The sequence below is a fragment of the Aptenodytes forsteri genome, unplaced genomic scaffold (assembly GCF_000699145.1).
Source record: "Aptenodytes forsteri isolate BGI_AS27 unplaced genomic scaffold, ASM69914v1 Scaffold1, whole genome shotgun sequence".
In the NCBI taxonomy this organism is placed as follows: Eukaryota; Metazoa; Chordata; class Aves; order Sphenisciformes; family Spheniscidae; genus Aptenodytes; species Aptenodytes forsteri.
Window position 1 is genome coordinate 7795228 of NW_008795035.1, and position 23864 is coordinate 7819091.

Consider the following 23864-nt stretch of genomic DNA (forward strand, 5'->3'; position numbering starts at 1 on the left):
TAGGAGCAGTGGTCCTCCATGGGAACCTCTCTCGTATTGTGCTTTTGCTCACGTCAGACTCTGGTAAGTAAGTGGAAGAGGTGGTGACTTCTGTTTTCCTTGCATGTGCTCATTGAATTTTTGCAAGGTCTGGTGATTCTGCAGTGAGGGGACCCCGTCAGCTACTGTTCGGTGCCTGTCTCTGACACAGGTTATTGTTAATCCTGCAGACACAGGGGTGAAATTCAGCCATCTGTGTGTACAGCCTCAGCAGATGCAGTTGTTCATTGGCTTTTTGATAGCTCACTTCATAGTGAATCCCAAGGAACAGAGCTCCCATCATCTAATGAGACATCTCGTTGCCTGTATCTCCATTTTACAGGGAACACATTGAGACAAGTGAGATTATGACAAGTCTGCAAGTTCTAGCTAGATCTCCCATTTAATTTTTCTTTAACTATAAGAATTTTTTTATTCCCTGTATGTTATTTTGCGTGTGTTATTTTAGAAGGTGCCTGTAAATTGTCTTCTGTTCAGGAGGAAGGGGGCTTGCTACCTTTGAGAAGTGGCAAAATGGGGAGATAATATGATGGTACGGGATATAAAGTTGCATGGCTTGTGTTGCGCTCAGGACTGCCGAACTTAAACATGCAAATGTCACAAGTCTGCCCTTTACGACTTCCACCGCTCATTCTTCACACAGGAAATGTTCAGGTAATAACCAGGTTCTCAGATGGGAATAGATTTAAGATCACCTTCAAGCCCTTGTTGTCTGTTTACACCACAAACCCTCTGCGCTCACCTCCCAACCTGCCCCATTCTTCAACGGGAAGTTTGGCAGCAGCTGGCACGCGGCTCCTGTTCGTACCCTTGGCTCTGCACAGAGACAACGTGGAAGGAGAAATGAGTTGTTTGTGAAGAGCTTTGTAGGAGGGTGTTACTTAGCAAATAAGCAGGATGACATGGACAGCTCTTGTGTGGGTTGTGGGGTGTGAGATGGGGATAAGCAAGCAGCTCACATGGCTTTGGGACAAGCTCGGGGTGTTGCTAGTTAGATGCTAGAGAGACCCTAATTCCACCTGCATGCTTACAGTAATTTGGTGTTTCTTTTATGAGTTGTTATGAAGTGCTGTGGATTGACAATACAATGTGGCCATTTTGTTGGTTCCCTTTTAAATGGCTTCCTTCCTCCCAAGGCTTACTAAATTAAAGCATTTCATGTACTGGTTGATGCGAAATGCCTCTAACTTCTCCCTAAGCTGAGTTCCCATTTGCTGTAGCCAGGCATCCTTGCTGCTGGGTAGGGAGTGGAGCACGAGAGATATCAGCAGAGCCAGAGCCAGATGAGGAGAAAAGTAGCTGGACTTGTCAGAAAACCTCCTCTCTCAGTATATAGCTTTTATATAATCACTGTTGTCCTCCAACCGTGAAAACTGAATTCAGCTTCCATCAAAGCTTTTATTAATGCTGCTTCAGAGTGTCCTGCCTGTGTCACTTCTGCCCTGGTTCATGCCTGGCAGCTGGGAATGCTTCTGCAACCAGCTCCATGGGCCTCTCTTCTTGATCTCCACTGTGACATAACTCGGATGCAGCCCTTAGCCCTGAATTCAGCTCCTGATCATAAATTAAGGTAACATGAAGTCCTTTGCATGACAGGTTTTATTGTCAGGCTTGCATTATGGTTTCTGCTGTGGTAAGTAGCCCTGTTTATAGTAGAAAGCCTGCTCTGCAGGCATAAAAGGGTTGTGTTAGGAAGTATTTTATTAGATAAACAGGCAAACTTGCATTGATTTGGGGAGGTGGAGAAGTGAGGGTGTTGCAGTGTGACAGCTTAGGATCCTGCCTCTCCAGTGCTTTGATAGTACATAGGAAGGGGCGTTTTTCCTGTTAAGAGTCTTCCAGAGACATGAGTTTCATCTCCTCTTCTCCGCTGGAAGTGAACCCAGGGCGATGGTGCCCTGTTTGCGAAGTCACAGATCCATGTATGAATCTTGTTGCCAGTCCTGTATGTGGCCAAGAGTGCCTTTGCTGTAGGAGCCTAGATTTGAGTTATATACAGTTTAAATTCCTCTTTATCTGGCTTTGTACACCTACTTGCCAGCCACAGGAAAAAAAGGAGATCCATCTCTGAACATGTCAAAGATGCTCCGGCTGCTCTCCCTTGGCTGTTTCCTTTGACAGAGCTGAGTGGCTGCCCCTGCTCACGAGCCACTGCTGCTGCGTGCTTATTCCACATGGAATTCTTCATCCTCCAGGTTTGAAATGTGCCAGCAGCGTTGTTCTGTGCTACGGTTTTTAAAGCATGCAAAAATGCAGTTACGGGGTTGAGGTTTGTGCTTCTTTTCATGCTTATGATGCATTATTTTGCTGCCAGTGAAAATGACATGACATTTAAAAATAAATACGGATGCAAATATGCACTAGCTTCGTTGTGTGTGCTACTAAAGAGCAGTGTAGGCTACAAATGGATTCTGGTGCTGGATGTATTTATGTAGATACCTTGTCAGAGACTAAAATATCACCTGCCTTCACACAGTGAGGTGAATCTTGAACAGCAGACTTGGAGGCAGAAAGCTTGTATGGACACTCAGTCTGTGGTTGTGATAATATCACCACAGGTTGGGACTTCAAAAGGTATAAAAAAAATGCAGATCTCAGCCGTGGTGCACATCTGTTTCAGAGCGACAGAAAAAGCCTTTTGAGTTTTTCTAGAAAGTTCAGTGTGGCCTGGTGCTCTGTACCTGGGTCTGTTTTGAGCTGTCGGTGACTCACGCTAGCTTTCCATGATGGATGTGAGGGGGCAGGTTGCAAATAACACCCCTGACAATCTTCTTGTTCACAACATTCTAAATGGGGCAGTACTCCTTCTTCTTCAGGGGAAGCAGGGAAAGGGGGTCAGTCCCTTGTGTCCCGTGCAGGATCCTTAGGAAGCAAATGGGGAAGATAACGACAGCCCAGTTGCATTGCTGTTTGCTGCAATGATGCCTGGATTAGAGGTTAAGTTTTTATGTTGCATATTTGATCAGTATGGAACCTAGTTTCACTAGAGTAGTGGAAAATACACTCGTTTAACTTCAAGAGGCACGTGACTTTTTTCTGGTTTAAGGTATTTTGAAACAAACTGTGGCTTTGCACTGGTATATCAACTCCTGACCAAACAGGATATCTTCTGTGGGTGCCGACTGCTCTTTGCTCTGTTTGCAATGTGCAACAGCATATAGCATTGCTGTGCGTGTTTGTGGCATAGCTGCGTAACCCAGCAAAGGGTTACCCAAGTACACTTGCTCTGTGCCCTGCGTTGGCTGAGGGCAAGTGGCACAGGATGCTGCGACTGCTGAAATGTGGGAAGAAGATACATAGTGGGGGTACAAGAGATGGCAGAAAAGTTTTCTGCATGGTGCCAGAGAAGAGGGGTTGCCAAAAATACGTGTCTTGCCTCAACCAGGAGTGCGGTATGCTATTTCTCTTGCTGCACACCGGTGTAATACTTGCAGCAAGGTGTAATACCCTTCCTACTCAGGCCCCTGAAAATCCTGACCTTGAATGTGTGCTTTAATTTGGACCGTGTCAGTAGTTTCAGAGCTGGTCACTAGAATATAAAATGAATTTTTCACACCAGTGAGGCATAGATCCAAGCTGCAAACTCCTCATGGCACCAGTACCGTAACTTGCAGATTTTCCGGTGCTGGCCTAGAAACAGCATAGGCACATGCAGCAACAGCCAAGCTAATAACACCCTTCTTCTTAGCAGTGGTTCAGCTGCGGCGTCTATTATCCCTGTCATGTGAATGCAAATTTCTACGCAGAGATGATTTCCAGACTTTGAGCAGAGCCAGCTTGGGTGTGTTCATATCGCCACACTTTTTTTTGCTTTCCCTTATGTTCATGTGCCCAAAGCCAGCACGGGTGTTGGCATCTGCAGTGAGAACATCTTTTAAGTTTCCACTGACTTTATTGGACTGGGAATGGTGTTGAAACAAATGATCAGCAGCCTCAGAGGTGAGGTCCTGATGCCCTCACTGTTTCAGTGGGGTGGGGAGCAGCAAAGAATGCTGATGCCTGGGGCTGGGCAAAGGGTATTATAACTTGTTGCCCTCCTCCCAGCCATCCAATAGGGAAGGGGTGGGCAAAATGCCAGGGGAATTGTCTGCATTTTAAAAAATTCTTCTCAGCCACAAGTGAGCATCTCAACGCTGGAATTGTGGAGCAGAAAGACATCAGAGCAGAGGATCAGCATCGTTCCCTTGGGCTTGAAGCCTGAGCCTGGTGGCTGTGCTGTCAGCTGGGAGAGTGGGTGGCAAGGGGGGCTGAGCCCACTTGCTCTACAGGGTACCAGCTCTACAGGGAGGAGAGCTTCCCACCAGCTGTGGGATGCCCTTTGCCCCATCCCGTGTGGCTGCTGGAAGAGAGGATGAGGTGACATCTGAAGAAGTGGGTGGAGGTGCGTGGAAGCAGCGGCTTTGTTTCTGGATGGTCACTTTGGCTCTTCGAGGAATCTTGTGTTTCCTGGCTCTGTAATGGAGACTGTGGGAGATGGTTCGCTTTTGTTTTCCTTCGGGAACATAGTTGCCAGGCAATTATTTTACACCCTGTAGCACTGCAGACAAGTCTCTTCAAGTCCGATCTCTTACCACATAACTGAGAAAATGTATTTTACATTAAAAAGAAGCCTTTTAAAAAGGCCCTTCAGGCATAAAGTCAATGTGTTTTCTATATATAACCCTGTATTATTAATACAATGAACTTATCTGTAGACTCTGTGGGTGAATATGACTTGATCATTGGAGATACGAACAATATGATACTCATTTTCAATGCATTGTGTCTCTGACTCAGTAACGGTGCCCCCAGCCTTCAGTTCATTTCTTAGTGATAAAGTAAGGCAATAGTGTGAAGCAGGTTTGTGGATTGCATTTTTGCTGAGCATTAATATAAAATAAACAGCCTATAGAGAGAACAAATTTACCTTGGTTCAGAAATGCCAAGATCTATAGATTTGGGGCAGACAGGAATGATGAATGTGAGCATTTATTATTGAAATAAGTTCAGAATGGCATGGCAAAAGCTTTCCTGGATTTAGTCACAGGGGTTGCAATATAAGTTGCTTTGGCTGGAAAATTTCAAGGTGGTGATTGATTTATTTTCTTTTTTTTTTTTTTTTTATCATTGAAGAGTATTTTAGGGTGGACTTAGGAAGCCCCTTTAGCCCAGGTCCTTTTGAGGTTAGTCTTCGAAATCACCTGAGACAAAACATGTGTCAGACTTCTATGGCTCTGTAAGAAGAAGAGGTAGTGCAAGCATGGTATAAGTTTTAATTAATTCTTGTTATTCTATGTTAGGCAGTGTGCTCACAGAAGGGCAGAAGGCTGGATTACATGATCTTTCTAGATTCCGAGCCTGCTTTCTGCATGAGCAAGATGCATTTATCACTGTGTGCATTATATGAGATAATTTTCCTTTTTCAATCATTGAAGAGTATTTTAGGGTGGACTTAGGAAGCCCCTTTAGCCCAGGTCCTTTTGAGGTTAGTCTTCGAAATCACCTGAGACAAACATGTGTGCAGACTTCTATGGCTCTGTAAGAAGAAGAGGTAGTGCAAGCATGGTATAAGTTTTAATTACTTCTTGTTATTCTGTGTTAGGCAGTGTGCTCACAGAAGGGCAGAAGGCTGGATTACATGATCTTTCTAGATTCCGAGCCTGCTTTCTGCATGAGCAAGATGCACAGATGCCCAACCTGATTTAGTTTACGGTAGTCCAGTTGACTGATCTGGCGTAGACTTAGTCTGGAGGAGCATGAACTTGTGGACTAACAACAGCCACACAGTCCTGTTGATGTCTCTAATGCCATAGCTAAATCTTAGTGGAGCTGCTCTTAAAAACTGAGTGTGAGATGTCTGGAGTGGGTGAAATGGGAATCCTGCTGGAGACGGAGGACGTAGTTAGAGACAGAAAGGCAGTTCCTATCAAAGGGGGTGGTGGAGGCCTTGAGACACGGAAAAAGGCAAACGAGGCTGGCACGATTGAGGGCTCTGTACAGTGCTGCAGCTAAAGTACTTTGCTGGTCAGAGCCTCGATGATCTGCTAAGGAATGGTCTGCAGGACAGACATGAGGACATAAGAGTAGCAGGCAAGGTACAGCTGCCTTTAGCACAGGCACATACCCATACGAAGCTGTAGCTTCAGTGCTGTTCCAAACATCGTGGGCACTGGCATTTGCCACGATTACAATGCTGTCTCTACCTCTGTCCTCTCACGCCTTCTCTGGACTTGTCTGGTCCAGTGGGTGGTTTCACACTGCTAACTTTTTGGCGTCAAACCGCATGTGTCTCATGTATCTTGTCTGCCTGAATTTCACTGGATGTTGTAATAGCTTCCTGGTAACTGTTTTCATCTCAGGTTAGAAGCTTTTTTAAGTGAATATTCTTTTAATCTATTCTTTCCAGCCCTGGCAAAACAGCTGTGTAAATTGACAGGAGCCAGGAAATAGCAGCTTCACAGCTAATAATGTGGGCTCCTGGCGTTTCCCGCTGTGTTTTAGCAGGAGGTTGTCCATCTGAAGCCGCTGTGCTGCTGCACCAGTCCATTCCCTGCGTCCCTGCTATTAAACCAACATCCACGTGGGCTGCGCAATTGAATGCTCAACCTGGTCTCAGCGCACAGGGACTCTTTATAATCCCTGCAGCCTTTTCACATGATGTCAGTATTTTACAGGGACCTGTCGTGTCTTTCGCAACATTTTATGTAACTTGATAAATAGAGTTAGTGTCTAGGAGTGGTGATGGCTTATCTGCTGGGGAGCAGGCTTGTGAAAAGAAATATGGGCAGTACAGCGCTCTTTTATCTAACAGTTACAAGGGCACCAGGAGCATCCCACGTGCAAACTGCACGTAACATTTAGTCAGGTTACACCTTATATGCAGGAAGCCCCATAAAGGTAGGGTGTAGAGGAGGGTGGGAGAATGAGTCTAGCCGTGGGCAGAGGTTTGTTTTGAGTAAATGCAGGTAACATCTCTGCTGTGCTAATGCCGATTTTGTAGTCGGCCTGTGTATTTAAGGTCACAGCCAATGTCAAAGCAAGAATTTGGGCTGCGCTGTCTGGGCTGTAGCCACCCTGGATGTAATGCAGTTGTGTTCCTGGTGTTCTCTGGCTAAAAATCTGCATGTTGACAGTTTATTTCCCAGCCCTGTTTTTATTTTGGGATATTCCACCCTCCCCCATGACTGTCAGTGTTTTGGAGGCTACTCTGCTGACACTGGTCTCAGCGCTTTGTACTTGGATGCTGTTTTCCTCTGGATGCTCAAGGCTGATGTGATGGTTTTGTTCTTTCACCATGCCCCCCCTGCACCCCATACCCCACTTAATAAAGGCAGAGCTGGTAGTACTGGGTGGCAGTGCTACAGCCAGAAGGAGCAAGCTGGGAAACACAGTGTGGTCTGGCCAGAGGAATAAGGAGAACTCCTGCCAGCTTTTATCAAGAGGATTGGAGTTTGCTTTGTGTCGTCGTCCGCCTCCTCCTTTTGTTTCAGTCTCATCACCAAAGCAAAGCAAGAAACTGTTGGGATGGTGAGGCTCTGTTTCTCTATTGTGAGTGGTTTAGCTTTTCTAAAAAGGCAGAGAACAACTGAAGTCCCACTGAAATAAGAGCAGAATGAGAATTGGGACTTCTGGTTTTAGTTCCCAGGTTTGTCATCTATTTACTGTCCCTGTCACTGTGAATAGCACTTAGAAATGGTGCAGTTTTTTATCTGAAATCCAGCTGTCCAAAATCTGACCCTGGTAAGGTGTGGCACCCAAGTGTTTCTAAATATCATCCTGCTTTCTAGCCACTTGTATATATGTATGGTAACAGCCTAAAATTTGGCAGCCAGGTTGAAATATGGGAGAGGCTTCCAAAGCTAGTTAATACCAGTTGGCCTTGGAAAATCACTTCTGTTGGCTTTCAGTCTTCCAGCCTAAATTATTCCATCACAAATTAATTTTGTTTACTGTACTTGTCTCATTAATATTTGGCTCTCTATGCCTCAGTTTACACAGCTGTAATGAGTAATTATGAGTTTCCTATCTAGGTACAGCTCAAAAATGAGCACCATAGACATGTTTTTGCATGCTCAGAGTTAAGTACTCATTTTGGAGAGATTCCCCATTCTGCCAAAATTGCTGTTCATGGGACCTCAACTATAGCCGAGTTCCTCTAAGGATGTGCCGGAGGTGGTAGCATGAAGGAGGGCTCCCATAGCAGGGCTTTGCATCGCTTAGAGTTTTTTGGTGTTTGCTGTGTGGTGTTGAAATCTAGAGTCCTACCAGTCTGACTGCACCAGCCCTGTTAGATTACACCTTGCAACAAAACCAGTCCTGTGTTGTGGATGATAAATGTAGCTCTGTCGCATGAGTGCCTGGTGGGGCTGTCTGGGACAACGGGATGTTGTCCGTATCCCTCCACCTTGGTGTGCCTTGCTTTGAAAATACCAACGTAGTGTTTTCTAGCAGTGTCTGTTGCCATCTCTCAGCTCTGTCGCCCTGGCTCCCATGGAGGGTTGGGAACAGTGATGTTGCTGTTAGATGTGTGCTCAAGCACTGCTGGCCGAGCAGCGTAGCCGAGGTCGCTGGAGTGGGGACAGACTGTGCTGTGCCCTCGCTCAAGAGGACATCGTTTCCCCTGGTGAATTGCAGAGCTGTTTAATCCCAACAGGTACCTGCACCTGGTGTTTCAGATGAAGTGGCAATCTCCTCTCCCTCTGACACGCACATCTTCACTTGGCTTTGGTGTGGGGAAGAATTATTGCTATTGCATTGCCTTCAGTCATAGGGTTTAATTTTTTTAGGGGGGTTGTTTTTTGCCTTGCTCAGTTCTTGGCTCATTAGTGGGGGAGGGTTACAGTGGTAGTATAAAATCATAACTGCCTGTGTGGGATGAAGGCTGAATTTTCAGAAATCATTAAAACAGTCCAGTTTTGGAGGTCTGACTTGGACACTTATCAGGGTCAGGTTTGGGAGCTTTTGCTTATGCAAAGCAGCAGAAGTGGGTTGTTTCCATTTTTCCATTTTGTTGCCGATGGGGCTGTCTTTGTCCAACTGTGCCCTGGTGTACCCTAACAGAGGCTAACTGCCCCCAGAGAAGAGCTGCTGTCAGAATACTTTAAAGTTGGTCAGACTGGCTCCTGCTTTGTGAGGTTTATCAGCAAAGATTTCCAGTGCTTCCAGTGGGAGGCTATTTTTATTCTATCCAGGGGCTACCTTCTGCTCTGAGGTCTTTATCACATGTTTTTTTGAATAGAGAAGCCTGCCTGTTTTAGCAAAACCTTAAATATCTTCATCTTATGCAATTTGAAAAACAAGATAGTCTTTTATCCAAGGTAAAAGTTTTTGGCATTTCTGTGACATGTACAAGATTTTGTTGGTTTTTTTTTTCCCCCTTGTATAAGGGGGACACTGCTGTAGACATGAGAATGCGCTGAGTTTTGTCCCTTCAGCAGGGATGACAGCAAGTGAGGTACCTAATGTTTCATCTTCATACTCTGATCAGTACTATGACCGTTGCGGAAAATCCACATTGTGTTTCATTGCACCACGTAACCAAGACTGGAAGAGCTCTCAAGAGATGATCTGGTTCATTTTCCTGCCTTATGGCAAGATCGGTCGTACCTGTGTCTTTCCTGACAGATGCTGGTCTGTGCTCTTTTAAAGACCTCTGCAGCCTCTCCAGGCAGCGTATTTCAGTGCTTCACAATCCTTACCGATAAAACTCTGGTTTCTCCCCAACTTGTATTTAACCTGAATCATCTCTTGCTGCAGTTTAAACCTGTCACTTCTTGCCCTGCCCATTTTGAATGCAAAGAACAGGTCATTCCTTTTCACAGCAGTTAAATATTTGAAGACTATTCATGTGCTTCTCTCTTCTTAGTGTTAAATAACCACTATTTGTTAAATCTTCCCATCTTCGTGGTGGATTTAAATCGTCTATGTAAACCTTAATTGGCCTGTCTTCTCAAAAATACTCTGTAAGTGATGATCCCAGTCATTAACTAATCCACAAACAGTTTAAACCCTTTGATCAGCATTTTATTTACATATTTTAATAGAAGTCTTCTATGCTGGCCAAATTGCCTATTTGTGCATCACTGTTTCTGACTTGATGGCCTTGTGCTGGTGTGCGAGCCAAGTATCCGCAAGGTTTTCTGCTGCTCGCTAACTGCGATTCATTCCAAGAGAAAGATTGGGTGCCCGGCATGATGTGGGGCTTGGTGTGGTTTGTGCCTTGGTTCTGTGGAACAGTGTTTGCAATGTGAAGGCTGTGCATTCAGATAGAAAGGGAGCCCAAAGAGAGGCTAACCAATCATGGAGTCATGGGTCTCTGCAGGCACCCAAAATATACATTGATGTACGCAGGAATTTGGAAGTTAACACGCGCTCAGACAGGTGGTAGGCTGTGAAATGTCAGTTGGTATTAGGACCTTCTGATGTGGCTGTATTTGAATAGTCAGATCATGCTTGGAGGTCAACTACTACTATACTGTGATTTGGATGTCCTCGATGTGTACGTTTTTGGCTCCAAGGGAAAGTCAAGGAAACTTATGCTTTAGCAGGACATATGGGGAGGACAGAAGGCAGGTTGTATTCCCTTTCAGTAATTTTCTCTGGTTTTCTCTGTTGTAGGTGAGTGTTTTAACCACCTTGGAGCGGCGATTCAACCTTCAGAGCGCTGATGTGGGTGTCATTGCCAGCAGCTTTGAGATCGGCAACCTGGCCCTCATCCTCTTCGTGAGCTACTTTGGAGCCCGAGGACACCGTCCACGCTTGATAGGATGTGGAGGGATAGTCATGGCCTTGGGTGCCCTCCTTTCCGCGTTGCCTGAATTTCTGACCCACCAGTACGAATATGAATCGGGAGAAATACGCTGGGGGGCTGAAGGGAGGGATGTGTGTGCTGCCAACGGGTCCACCAGTGATGAGGGACCAGACCCGGACCTTATCTGCAGGAATAGGACAGCTACCAACATGATGTACTTGCTGCTCATTGGAGCACAGGTCCTCCTGGGCATTGGTGCTACCCCTGTCCAGCCCCTGGGAGTTTCCTACATTGATGACCACGTGAGGCGGAAAGATTCCTCCCTCTACATTGGTAAGGCTCTATGAACTTCTTCTCACTGAAGGCTTTTCTTGCGGGCTGGCATCTCGCTCTTGTTTTCTGTTTGATGTTCTTCTCCATGTGCTGCTATGCTTGTGAAGGTAGCTTGGCATGGGTCTCTACACCAAGCAGTTGTAAGCAGCAGGGAAACGCAGTGATATTTCCTTGTAGCAATGGTCAAGGTTGACAGCCGTGGTGATTATTACTGGATGATTAGGAAGATGCTCACTCCTTCTATTGTGTTTGCCCAGACTGTTTTAAATTCTGATATTGGTGGCTTATGGTTGAGTTTTAGCTGAAGAATTTCCAAGTGGTATATGTGATGAAGATTCCCTCCCCGCCCCCCAGGATATCCTAGTTCCCTTCCTGTTCCGAAGCATTTGTCTGTGTCTGAGTGATCATTGCAGTATAAGGAGACTGAGAGGAGACGCATGCCTTGTCACTACCACCATCAAGTTTTAGCAAGGAAGTGCCTGTTACGGAGTAGGTGCTGTGACCCAGCATGCTGTGGCAGGATCCCAGATAATGTGATCCCTGTAACAGAATGGGATGCGGAAGCTGCTGAGGTCTATTTTGAGACATGGTGAGCCTGAAGTAGAACTCATGATTCTGGTGATCATGTTGCAGAATTCTTCCAGATGGTTAAGATGTGAGATTTGGCTTCAATTACCCAATGAAACATCTCTGTTATTGGGGTAAAGTGTTCGTGGGTTTCAGCAGTAGTACCTTCTCCAGCAGGTTTAAAGAGGATGTTGTAGGTGAAGTTGCTCTCTGAAAAACTTACCAGCTTGGTTCATTCTTTTTTCCGCAGGACTTGTCACTAGATAAATGGCTCCAATGCAATAAATCAGTGAAGTGTGTGCTGCCATTGCTGCCATCCTTCTGCACTTGTTAGTATGGTTTCCAGTAACCAAAACTCTGTGCGCTTGTCCCATTATCCCTGTCTTGATGTGACTTTCAACTGAATGGATGATCCCATTACTGGTTTTGTTTTTTGGGGTTTGTTTTTTTTTTTTGCAAAGACATTTTTATCAAGTTCCCAAGCGTGACTGAACGCAGCTGGGATATGACCACAGGCAGCAAAGTTGAACAGTCCCGCTGACTTTCTGAGTGGTGTTCAGTGTCTTGGGATAGCGCAGAGGCCTGTTGGAAAGACTAACTACATAGCATGCTGTGGCATTCCTGGATGTATTGCTGCTTTACCTAAAGAGGTTCTTCTGCATATTCAAAGTGTGTCCATGTTTTACTGTAACTGGCCATAAAAATGATAGTATTTCAGCATTTAGCTTTGTCCTTGGATCGTTATTCACTGTTACTTGGTTCTGTAAATGCTTGTGAGGGATCCACTGGATAAAGCAGGATGATATATAAAAGAGAAGATACTGTATAACCCAAAGGTGAATAATGAGACTAAATTCACTGGAGCAACGTTGCCAACACCATAAATGATGAGCTGGAATTAAGAGTGATTCTAAGATTATCTATTATAAATAACTATATAGAGAAGCAGCAACTTCTTTCAGTCTGTTCCATGGGCATTTTTTAAGCAATGCTTCCTGTCTGAGAACAGGATTGAGGAGGGTGTAAGAGAGGAGGGTTAGGAAGAGTGATTCTTTTTGTTCCTGAGATACATTCATCTTGTATGCTAAAATAACTTCTTTAAAGTTGGCAGTTCAACTGTAGCTGGGAAAATACTGCCAGAAAATGATTTCTGCTTACTATATGCTGCTTCATTATTTTTCCTTCAGACATATGCTTCTAACCATGTTCCTTTCTACATGTAGAGTTTTTAAAAAAACCCAAGCATTTTGGGGTTGTTTGCTTTACTAGCTTTAGCTGTGAAAATCATAATCTGAATTTTCTACATATGAATTATGGGTTGCAGAAGAGTGCATGTGTATGCACACTCAACCAATCAGCCATACCAACAATGAAGTTTAATATCTGGCCTGTCCCAGCCTATCCGTCACAGGTAGGTTTTCAGATATGGGATGATTAATTCTTACATCAACCTGCAATCAATTTGGTTAGTAACAATAAAAGCTAACAGGAAAAAAATCTGTTCTGTGAATGAATATAAATGGAGAAGAAGCTGGTGGAAATGTACATGTCTTCTCAGGTTTGTGAATACTTGACAGGAGGTTAAATTCCTCAGTTTAAAATGTTGTTTGAGAATTACTTGCTCAGATTTGTCTTTAACTGATTATTTTTGTTGATGTCATCAATGCAATTTTCAGTGGCCTTAGCAGAAAGCTGGCTGAGCAGCTTACCCACTTCATTCTTCTCTGTTTCACAGAGGAAATAACTGCAGAGTGTATACTGTCACTGTGCTATATTTATATCAGTTTGCTTTTTCATGATAGCACACTCACTCAGTAGGGGCTACACTGTGTGTGACCGGATAAAACATTTTTGGGTAGGTTCCCTCAGTTTAAATTAGGAGCAAATCTGGCATAGGTTATTCTCTCAGGATAGAAACTAATTAGTAACAGTGGTAATAGTCTGGCTGAACTTCTATCATGGCTGGCTGCGGCTGAGAAATGATCAGATTGACCAGTCCATGCTGTCTTTAGTATATTGCTAATGTCGAGTATGTTTGTGCTGTATTTGGGCTGTACTGTGGCTGGGGGGAAGAAGCAGTCTCTCACCTGACAGCTAAGTACTAGTAATTGTTCACCTGCTGCAATAAAAACCCTCTTGTGTCCCAAGGCAGCGATTTAGATAAATAACTGTACACTGAGCATTTTTTTTCCTTCCTTCCAAGTCGTACAAGAGTTCAGTGGAGTAACTTAATATAATATCTAATAAAGTCTCTTTGCAGTGAAATGACAATACAGGAAGACTCCTAGTTTAAAAAAACAAAACAAAAATCCCCAAAACAAAGAAGACACCCCCCCCCCAACCTTCTTTTTGTATTAGTACTAATACGTGTGTGCAGAAGAATGCGGATGTGGTACCATATGGAATTTAAAGTGAAACTTTGGCTTTAACTGCTAGTGCCTGTAATAGCATCTGTGGAATATAATATATTTCTGGCCATGAAGTCCATCAAATCTGGCTCGCTGTGGTTTCTCTGCAGTGACAGGCACACAGGATATGGTGGGCAGTGCACCTCTGTTGTGCATCCTTTGAAGACAGAGGTTGCTCAGGCTCGTGCTCTGCCAAGGAGGTGGGAATTCATAGAGTTTCATAATTACAGAGACAGGGGTGAAGTATTACAGGAAGATATCTCTGTGGCATGGGCTGCTGACATGTAGTCTCATGTTTCTTGAGGTAATAGCAGATATTTTGATGCCTGCAATGTGTTGCTACCAAACTCAAACAGATTCTGTTGCTGTAGTAACCAGCGCTAGGAAAAAGGGCTGTGTTGTGGTAACTGAGGGCAGACCAAATCAAAAAGATGCATGCATGGGAGTACGCACCAAAGGATGTTCAAAAGAAAATATGTTTGTGCCGTAACAGAGTTAGAAAGATAGCGGGACCATGCCTGCTCCTGCTAATGATGGGAAATACATTCTCCTCCCATTTCAGCATCTGAGCGCCTGCTCAACACAAAGGTCATAACGTTGGCAATAGCAGCCAAAAGATGAAAAAATAAAGGAATTTTCTTAGCTGTTTGAAGTTGGGAAAAATCTCCTGGGTTTGTGCTGGTTTGCTTGCTTCTCTCTGTTTGGGTCTGCTCTTGTATTTTCAGATCTGAACTCCCATCTAGAGGTTTCCAAACAAGCAGGTTAATTTTACCTGTGTGTGTATTGGCATTTGGCGTAAGTAATCCCTTTGAGTGGAGGAATTCCTCACTCCTGCAGACTGTGCAGGGCTTGTTATTGCTGCAGCTTCACTAATGTCAAAGGGTTCCCTCAATTTGTGGCATCGTTTATTTTAAAGGAGGAAAAGTATGTTGAAGACTACTTACTACACAGTTCCTTTCTCTACCCGCTAATGACTCACTTGACATTTCCCTCTTTTCTTTAGTTCGTTTTCTGCTAGGTCTTGCTGAGTTCTGTTGAAATCAATGAAGACTTTGTCATTAGGAGGGGAATCGGAGGTGACGTGGAGCTGATACAGGGGGGGAAAAAACCTGATCTGACAGTGGTTATATGGATTTGCTGCCTCTCAGATGAGCAAGAGCTTGCAAGTGTTTTCTGGTCACTGGAGTACCCACGTTGCTCTCAGCAGTGGTTTGCATGTTCAGTTAGAGACAGTGCAGTAATGTGGTAGATTAATGTTATTAGCAGTCTCCATACGCACCTTCTGGGCTTCCTGCAGCATTTAACATTTGCTGATAAAAGTTTTTGCATCTTGTCTAGGACATGGTTACCTATAGAGCAGAATGAATAGCCTCTGGGAGCCAGTATTTGATCTGGGACAATTAAGGGCTGCATTATACAGAGGAAGTTGCTATTATTCTGCCTCCTGTTGATGGAGGAAATTGATATTGATGTTGGAGGGAGCACTGCCAGATTGTGTGGCTCATTTGGAAGAATGCTGTATTGATCTTTAAGGCATCAGAGATTATCTTTAAGTTTGCTGAAGCTGTCTCAGTGTTTAACTTCATGGACACATACCCCACATGTTCAGGACCCACCACTTCAGACTCCCCGCTGACTTGCAGAAACTGCTGTAATGTGAAGAATGACTTCAAGGAAATCTCAGAAGGGGCAAGTCTTGAGTCAAGGAGTAAGTGATGAGGAGTGATGAGTGCTCCTGAGTTATTGGTGGTGCAAGGGTGTGCCTGAGCTAGTGTGCTCAGGGGCATAGAGCTGTTCTTGGTCTGCTTTGTGGCAGGGTGGAGGAACGGAAATTTAGAAAACTCAGCACTGCTGGATGTGCCTGTTTAGCTGTTTTCTTCTGTCTCATCTCCCAGGCTTCTGTCTGGCCTTTGCTGTGTGTATTTTGGTTTATCACATGGTTGTTCCAGCTATTACCCTTGGTGTAAGAGCAGAACTCAACAGGATGGTGTTTTCTTTCCACATCTGCCCAGATGGGACTAACCCAGCAAGGGGGATGGGACCCTGCGTTGTCACTGCCGACTTTCACCTTTGCAGCAGCGTGGGGTTATTTTGCATTGAATGTGTGGAAGCACTTTTTGTTTTGTGACGACAGTCATAGAGAAATGCTCACTCTCTTTTCCGGTGCTTTCTTGCTTGCTTTAAGCACCAACTCAAGATTTGCTGCAGAAGACGACAAACATGCCCTAGCTGGAATCTTGCTGTCTCCAGAGATAAATTTGTCCATTTGAAAAATCACTTATGGTAGTCTACGTCAGTCAAAATGACAGCAGCCATTGTGTTTTGGAGAAGCAGAAACATTTTCTCGACTGACAAGAATTAAATCTGAGAGTTAGTATCTATGGTGGGGAGTTAATAGCAAGTTATCAGCATAAGATGCTGAAATCATCAGAGATTGAGTCAACGTTTTGTATGTGGTAATACAAAGGAATAGTACTTTGATTTCTATTAGGAAGCTCATGTTGGTAAGCTAAGCAGTTGCTGTGAATTTTGAAACCATTCATCTACTGTGTATCTGATATTGATGAATCCTAATATACATAATAAATACTAAAAAAAAAAATTTAAAAAAGGAAATGGGGTTTCTGATTTTATAAACAAAAGCAAAAATGTGTTCAATGCCAGTAAAGAAAAAGCCATAGAAATCAGAGAGTTGAAAACCCCAACACTCCACAGGATGTTACCCCCATTGTCTAACCAGTATTCTTGTATGTAACGTACTATATTTGAAGGACTGTAGAATGGACAGTCAGTGACAGCACCTTTCATAATGGCAAATGTCACCCTTTTTTTTGAAGCTTTCAGAATTCTGTTTCCTGGGACACACACCACATAATTCTGAGAAACGCGAATATTTTGGAGCTTAAAGAGCAAATTTTGCAGATGTTTGGCTTTCAGACTGGAAATATATTCTCCTCTTTACATAGCTTGATATCTACAGCATGGTAGGTTCTGTGTAAAGTTAGTGAGGACCCTGGGTACCCACAAAAATGTGTTGAGATGGACATTGTTTCTGTCCCTTCCCAAGTCTGTAGAATTTTTTTTTTTCGTTCTGTGATTTTTTTTTTTTCTTCCCCCCCATCAAGAAATTCACTTAGGTTTCCAGTAGCTGCTTGCTAGTTTTGTCTATAACTGCTGAAAAGTTTCTTGCGCGGAGGATGAATGCATTTTGCTCAGTCTTACCCTTTCCAAATTTCTCAAATTTCTTAAAGTGTATGTTTGAGCCTACATTTCTAAACCATAGCAAGTGGAATAATTGTTTGTTTGTAACATACAGGTCCTATCACCGGCCTCTTGAGGCCCTCCGCTGATGCGTATTGATTAGAAGGTCTTTAGGACCCGCTTGAGAGGTCTGTACAGCTCTGCCCATCCTGGCTGCTTATCCTTTTCATTCCTCACAGCCTTTCCCACTTGACCGTACTCTGTCCTTGTGTGCTCATTTGCGGTCTGCAAACAACATGGGTGCTTTATTCACATTAGCCCTTCTTGCTGGAACATGCTTCTCTGAGCTCACCCGCTTAAGGCTCTGCCAGCCTTGTGCTTTCCTTAACCCTTTTCCTTTTAAAGCCTGCTTCTACTAGGTCTTTTGTGGTAGATCTTAGCTGACTTCCTATCTGTTTTATTTCCTCTGTGTGCCCACTCAATACCCACAAGCTGCTTGGTGAGTTTGTCTACCTCCATGTGGGCACGTGCACTTGCGGAGTGTGAGCAGTCTTTCCAGAGAAATGCTTTTCTCCTTGCTGGTATATGCAGTTTTGTAGGTATGTAATATTTTTAACCTAAAGACTTGATGGAATTTTGTAATCGTTTTGTTCGGTAAATGCATCCTCCTACGGGTGATTTGGAGAGCCTTTCCTTTCTGCCACTGTCTCCAAGGGGTTGATAAAGACACGATATTAACACTAAACTAAAAGGAGTGCTATTGCCACCGTGAGTGCCGTTGATGCCTGTTCGTTATTGAAAGGGCCTTTGCATCAGATTCACTGGGTTGTGTTCCCCGTGGACTAACTGTGATCAGATTAAATTGCATGGCTTCATGCGGATATACCGGTATTAACTACATTGGCCTAACCCACTGATCCATTGATAACCTGCAGCCTTTTATAATTATTCCCCTTTGGGGAGAGATCTGTGTTCTCATTTGCTGTGTGTCAGCGGGGCTGGCTTGGTTACGCATGTCCCCTTTTACAGCGCCAGTGGTAATATTCTGGAAAATTAAATGGAAACATAAACAAGTGTGTAGGGTGTATTAGAGCAGTAACAATAATCAATTAATGGGAATAACCTTCCCCACTGCAGGCAGGAAGGCTGAGTTGTGAAAGGCAGTAGCTGAATGGATGTATTTATTCAATTAAACGTATATATGCACAAAGTCATAACTTCTCTGGGCTCCATTATTTTACAGCAATTGCTCCAGCTACCTTAACCTTCTGCTAAAAGCTTTTTTTTGTCATGAGCTGAGTAAATAAAGCTTGAGTCCAACACAAATGACTTTGTGTGAGAGCATATTGAGGGTGGGAGCTGTTTCCATGTTACTCTCTGCTCTCTGTGTACTCTGCAGCTGATTTTTGGCTTAATTGGGATTTGCTGACTCTGGTGTCTTGTAAAAATCACTTCAATTTTTGAGCATGTTGGTTTCTTTCCGTAGCGTATTAAAACAGTCATCAGCTGGGAGAGCCTAGTGAGGTACATCATTCCTGGGGCAGCCTCTTTAAAGCACTGTCCTTGTCATTTAAATGGCAGGCGTGCAGAGGACGGTACATATTAGTCCCAAGGTCCATAAAATTAATTAAATAGATTGGAAGGTGCTGAGTTGCCCATGTCAAGAGCTGAAGGCTGTGTTGTACCTCCTTGATGGTGCAAGTGGAAGCGAGCTGGGATGTGCTGTCAGTCTTGGCCCTTCTCCTGGGAATTCGACTGAGACTCCCCAACTCATTGCACATAAGGAGCCTCCAGATGTTTTGGTCCCAGTTTACGGGCTTGCACTGAGGACGCTTGGAGCTGTGTCTGGCATGTGCCTTCCCATGGCAGGACAAGGCACAGGATCTGCCCCTTCACCAGCACGAATCAGGGCACTGACCTCAAAGCAGTGGAGAAAGTCTTGTTGCCCGATACTGAGGCTTGTGTTGTCCTCTTCTCCTACCAAAACAAAGAATTTGGTATGGAGGATATTTTAGGATTGTCAGAAATTATTATCCCACTCACCCTCAGCCAAGTGAGCAAGAGACAGCTTTCATGAATTTTGATGTACCGCTGTAACCTTGCAACAAAAAAGGTCAGTGGCCTGAAGTAGCGTTAAGAGATAATCACTGCCTTAAACTTGCAAAGTTACTGCTTTATCGCATATCCTGATACACACGTCCTGCCCAATGCTTCCAGGGCTTCAGGCCCCTGTTGCTGCTGCTCTTGGTGATGTCTGCCATGTTGTGAGCCCCAGGGAAAGCTGGCCGGCCTGGCTTTACAGCTCCCCGCCTGCGGCTGGCTGTTACTCAGTTTATCTGAAAGACAAGGTGCTTGTATGAGTGTATAGGAGAACGCAAAACCTTTCACAAAAGCTCCTGCTTTCACAACTGCCTCCTCTGTCACTGGGTGAGGTGCTCAACCTCACTTTTTTGCAACTTTTTTGCCCTTTGGAGAGGCTGCTGCAGGTTTGAGCTGGGTGCTAGGCCTGCCGACGTTCACACCTTTTTGGTGCCCGATAGGTGCTATCTGAGTAACCTCCTAAAAGTGTTTGCTTTTGCAAAGTCCCAAGTAGTGCCACAGCACAAACATACGGGTCAGGCAATGGTCTGTTGACACATGGGGCCTGGCAGCACTCGGCTGCCAAAGCTGCTGTTAAGTTGCGTTTTTATCATGCCTGCTTTGCCGTGCGTGGGCGGCTCTGCGCAGGACGCTCCCTGATGTAGCAGCCAAAAGGCAGCTGAGCTCCTTCAGGGATCTGGGGAATGGGACAGGACAAGCTTTTCCCAGAGGCTGTGAGGGTCATCAAGGAGCGATGGCAGATCAGGCCCTGGATGAGGCTTTCTTCAAGGCTGCGTGTGTAACTGGCATGAGATGTCCAACAGGTGCCTGACCAATGTGACAGGTTCAGCGTGTGCACCTGAGTAATTGAAAATTGATGGCGTTAACACCAGAGGAACATCTGTGACATGAATCAGAGGTGTGAGATGGCCCAATAATACCTGTTCTGTGAGGCCCGGGGCAGAGCTGCTGTGGAGATATCAGCACAGTCTCAATAACTACAAGTGTCTGATTACCCCTGATGGACTAGCCTGGAGGAAAAACTGTGGCTGCAAGTGGTGAGCACCTTGCAAAAAACCTACAAAATTCCTTGACTTGACAGCAAAATTCCTTGCTGCTTGGTCACCTTGTAAGCCATTAGAAGACCCTGTGGAGTGGGAGCCCTTCCGTGGTGTGGTGCATGGACTGGGGGAGGAAGGCAGTGTATGCATGGGATCGGTAGCAAACTGAAACCTCTCATCTGGCAGACTTGTCACCAGGGGCCTGGTGCTGGGATTTAACCTACCGAAGATCTGCCTACTTATTTTGGAGCCCTGTCCGCTCTGCTGGCGGGAGAGCCGCTGCTGTGCTGGTGCCAAGGTGTTTCCCCACTGACTAACCTGTCACTTTACAGCTGTCAGTCAGCTGCGTCTTGCAAACTAGCTCTGCTGCCACAAGGAAAACACTGAGTAAAGGACCCAAACTGAGCTTGAGAAAGGTGAAATTGGCCATGAGCTGCATCCCAGAAGCTCTGGCTGAAAATGGTACAGGGCAAAAATGATGTTCCCCTTTCATGTATGGAGTTTGGTTCACCCTGGGAGTAAACTCGAGGCTTTTTGACCTCCTTATATTTTTTTCATGTGGGTAGTGTGGAGGCAATCTGCAGGGCTATGGACTCTGGGAAGGGATGAGCTTTTTGCACTGTGGGTCGATCCCCTCCAGCTGCTGCCGGTGTGGCTCTGGCTCTGGCAGCTGAGGGCATCCAGAGCGTGGTCCGGGAGTGCTGCATTCTGTGGACGTTGTGGTCCGGCGTGGGGAAGGGGAGGCTCGGAGAGCCCACGCTGCTGGAGAAAAGCCTTAGGGCTGCAGAAGGCCTCTGCTTGGCTGGTCTGGGGTTATTCAGCTGGTAGCTTTCCCCTTGGCTTTGGACAAATCATTTTGGCTTTGCCTTCTCCAAGTTTGGGGTTTGGCCCCTAAATTGCTCCTTTGAACTTTGGTCCTTTGAAAGCACTTGGAAATTCTTTTTGTATATTTCTTTTTGCCAAGGTACAGCCATTTCATTAACTGTGCTGCTAATGAGGTATTTGGCTTTTCCTTAGAGGGAGGCCTGCTCTCAGTAAGTCCCCTCTTGATTTCAGTAATAGGGATTTTGTCTGGAGGAGGCTATCCAAATTTGGCCCTTTATTAACCAATTAAAATGTGAGGATTTAAATAGTTTCTCAGATGGATGTTAACAACATGTCACTTTGACTTAATACCTCGGAGCACTTAACTGCAGCTAAACAGGACTGCCTCTATTACAAGGTGCAGGATCTGGCCAAAGGCAGCAGATCAAAGCAATAGCGGAAATTCAAGAGTTCAAACAGGTAGAAGAGCAAGATACACTGTGCACCAATTCTTTCCTCCCTGTCTCCCTCTGCTTACCTCACTTTTTCCCTATGGTTTTCTGTACATTCCTATCCTCAGTGTTGGACAAACCATTCCCACTGTAACTGTTTGTGCAAGACAGTGATACTGCTTATTAGAGTTGGAAAGAAATAATGTTAGGGGGAAAAAGACAACTGGGACAGCTTTGCTGTATTAGTCATTGCTGCAGAGACCAATTACCCTTGTGATGAAAGACCACCTGTATCTTGTTAGCCATCAGCTAACAACATATGGATGTCCTAATTCAAATTAGACTGATCATCAAAAGAATAATACTTGTTAGAGTATTATTAGTGCTGGGGGGACTGAAAGGGGCGGTAGCATGCAGGAAGTGAGCTACAAAGTACGCTGGCCATGCTGCCAAGGTGTCTTGAGCATTGATAAATGCTTTACTGTCCTCGGCTGTGGGTTGACTCTTAGCTTTCTGTTCATTTTGGGCACTCATTGGTTTTGTTGTGTAGGGGTGTGTGTGTGTGTTCAATATTCCCCCTCCAGATTTTACATTTACAAAGGTGTGTGTGTGTTTGTGTTCAGTATTCCCCCTCCAGATTTTACATTTACAAAACTCACATTCCTGCAATGCAAGTGTAAAGATGTTTTACTGCACTTCTGTTTTATGTCAATGCATATCTTCATTTATGTCCTCTGTAAAAGCATGCTGTTCTGGTACTAGTGGTAGACAAGCACGCTGTGTTGTAGACTGCAAGAAGCAGTGTGGCAGGAAACTAAACTATTTGCAGTAGTTCTGTGTAAGCTGTGAAGAGTTTCCCACAGGTGCCAGAGGGTAAGAGGTTTGTAGGGAGGGATAACACCTTTTATTTGATCAGCTGAGGCAGCTGGAAAACACACATATTCATGCTTGGTGGATCTTGTTCTGACCAGTGTGACTACTCATACTTAAGGATTTACTTTTTGTTTCCCATCTGTCACCTGATCTGGTAAAATATACTTCTTGTCTCTCCAAACCTCGCTTCCCTTCCTGTGTTGGTGAGCATTATGTATTAAATGGAAAACCGGTCTCTTCTGTAATTGGATACCGTGCCTTATTAGGTGCTTAGCATCCTGGAGGTACTTGATTTATAAGTAGTAGCAAAACTCAAGTTACGCATGGGTTAAACAAATACTCTTACTCCAGCAGTGTCTCCAGGGTTGTAAAACAAGTTATCAGGAGGGTGAGAATAGACCCCAGGAATTCTGACTCCAGTGCCCTGCAATTGCTCTGAGACCTAAAACATTTCGCTGCATTCCTGCAAAGCAATGTATCTTCCATGGGTGCAGACATTCCTTCCTTTTCAGTGTCAGAGGGGTTAATGGTCCTGGCTTCTTGTCTGCTAGCACTAGCCTGCTCCACCTCTGCAAACTATGTTTGTCTCCAAGAGTTGGATGGTTAAACTGAGACCAACACTGTGTTTGCATAGTGGTCAGTGAGATGCAAGAGGCAGGTTGAGGACAGTCAGACTCCACACTGCTCCATGACCCGCTTCCAGGAGCCACCAGCACAGGGGACGTGCGCCCTGGGTTTGTCCAGTCACTTTCAAAGCTCGCTTATGCTTATGGCCTGCACAACAGAAATGGCAGTGAATTCCACAGTTCCCTGTGGCTTTTCTCATCTCCTAGTTAGGTTGTGCATTTTTCTTCCCAAGTCTGTTACTTTCGTGCCTGGATGCTTAGGGTTTTGGCTTTAAGGCTATGAAGGTGGTGAAGCGGGAATGAAACTGTTCACCTGGAGTGAAGATATCTTAGAAGTGGCATCTGCCTGTCAAAAACCTTGTTGCTGCCAGAGATGGCAGTTGTGCCATCACCCTGGCCATGCCACATCCCACCACTGATAGGAATGCTCCAGTAATTCCTTGGACTGGTGAGAAAGCGCACTGGGGTGGGGGGGATAAGGCACGGGTTGGTGCAGCTGGCAAAGATTAGGGCAGGCCATCCCATTAGGTGCAAAATGTAGTCTTGAATGGGTTTTGCCGATATATAAAAGACCTGTTGAAGTGAAAATTTCAGATAAACAAGAGAAGTGAAAATGAAGCTTTGCTGCTCTCCGGTGTTACTGGATAAAATGCTCCCCTGTGTAGCTCCTTGTGTTCATCTCACTTTCTGCA

At 44.8% G+C, this 23864-nt stretch overlaps 1 protein-coding gene across 1 annotated transcript in view; it reads left to right on the forward strand.

The window, feature by feature from the left end:
* Positions 1 to 5871: 5871 nt before the first annotated feature.
* Positions 5872 to 23864, forward strand: part of SLCO3A1 (solute carrier organic anion transporter family member 3A1) — a 126183-nt gene continuing 108190 nt past the window's right edge. The window contains exons 1-2 of the mRNA XM_009276634.2: positions 5872 to 6012; positions 10636 to 11101. Of these exons, the coding sequence (XP_009274909.1) occupies positions 5872 to 6012; positions 10636 to 11101 (607 nt within the window). The remainder of the gene's footprint in view (positions 6013 to 10635; positions 11102 to 23864) is intronic.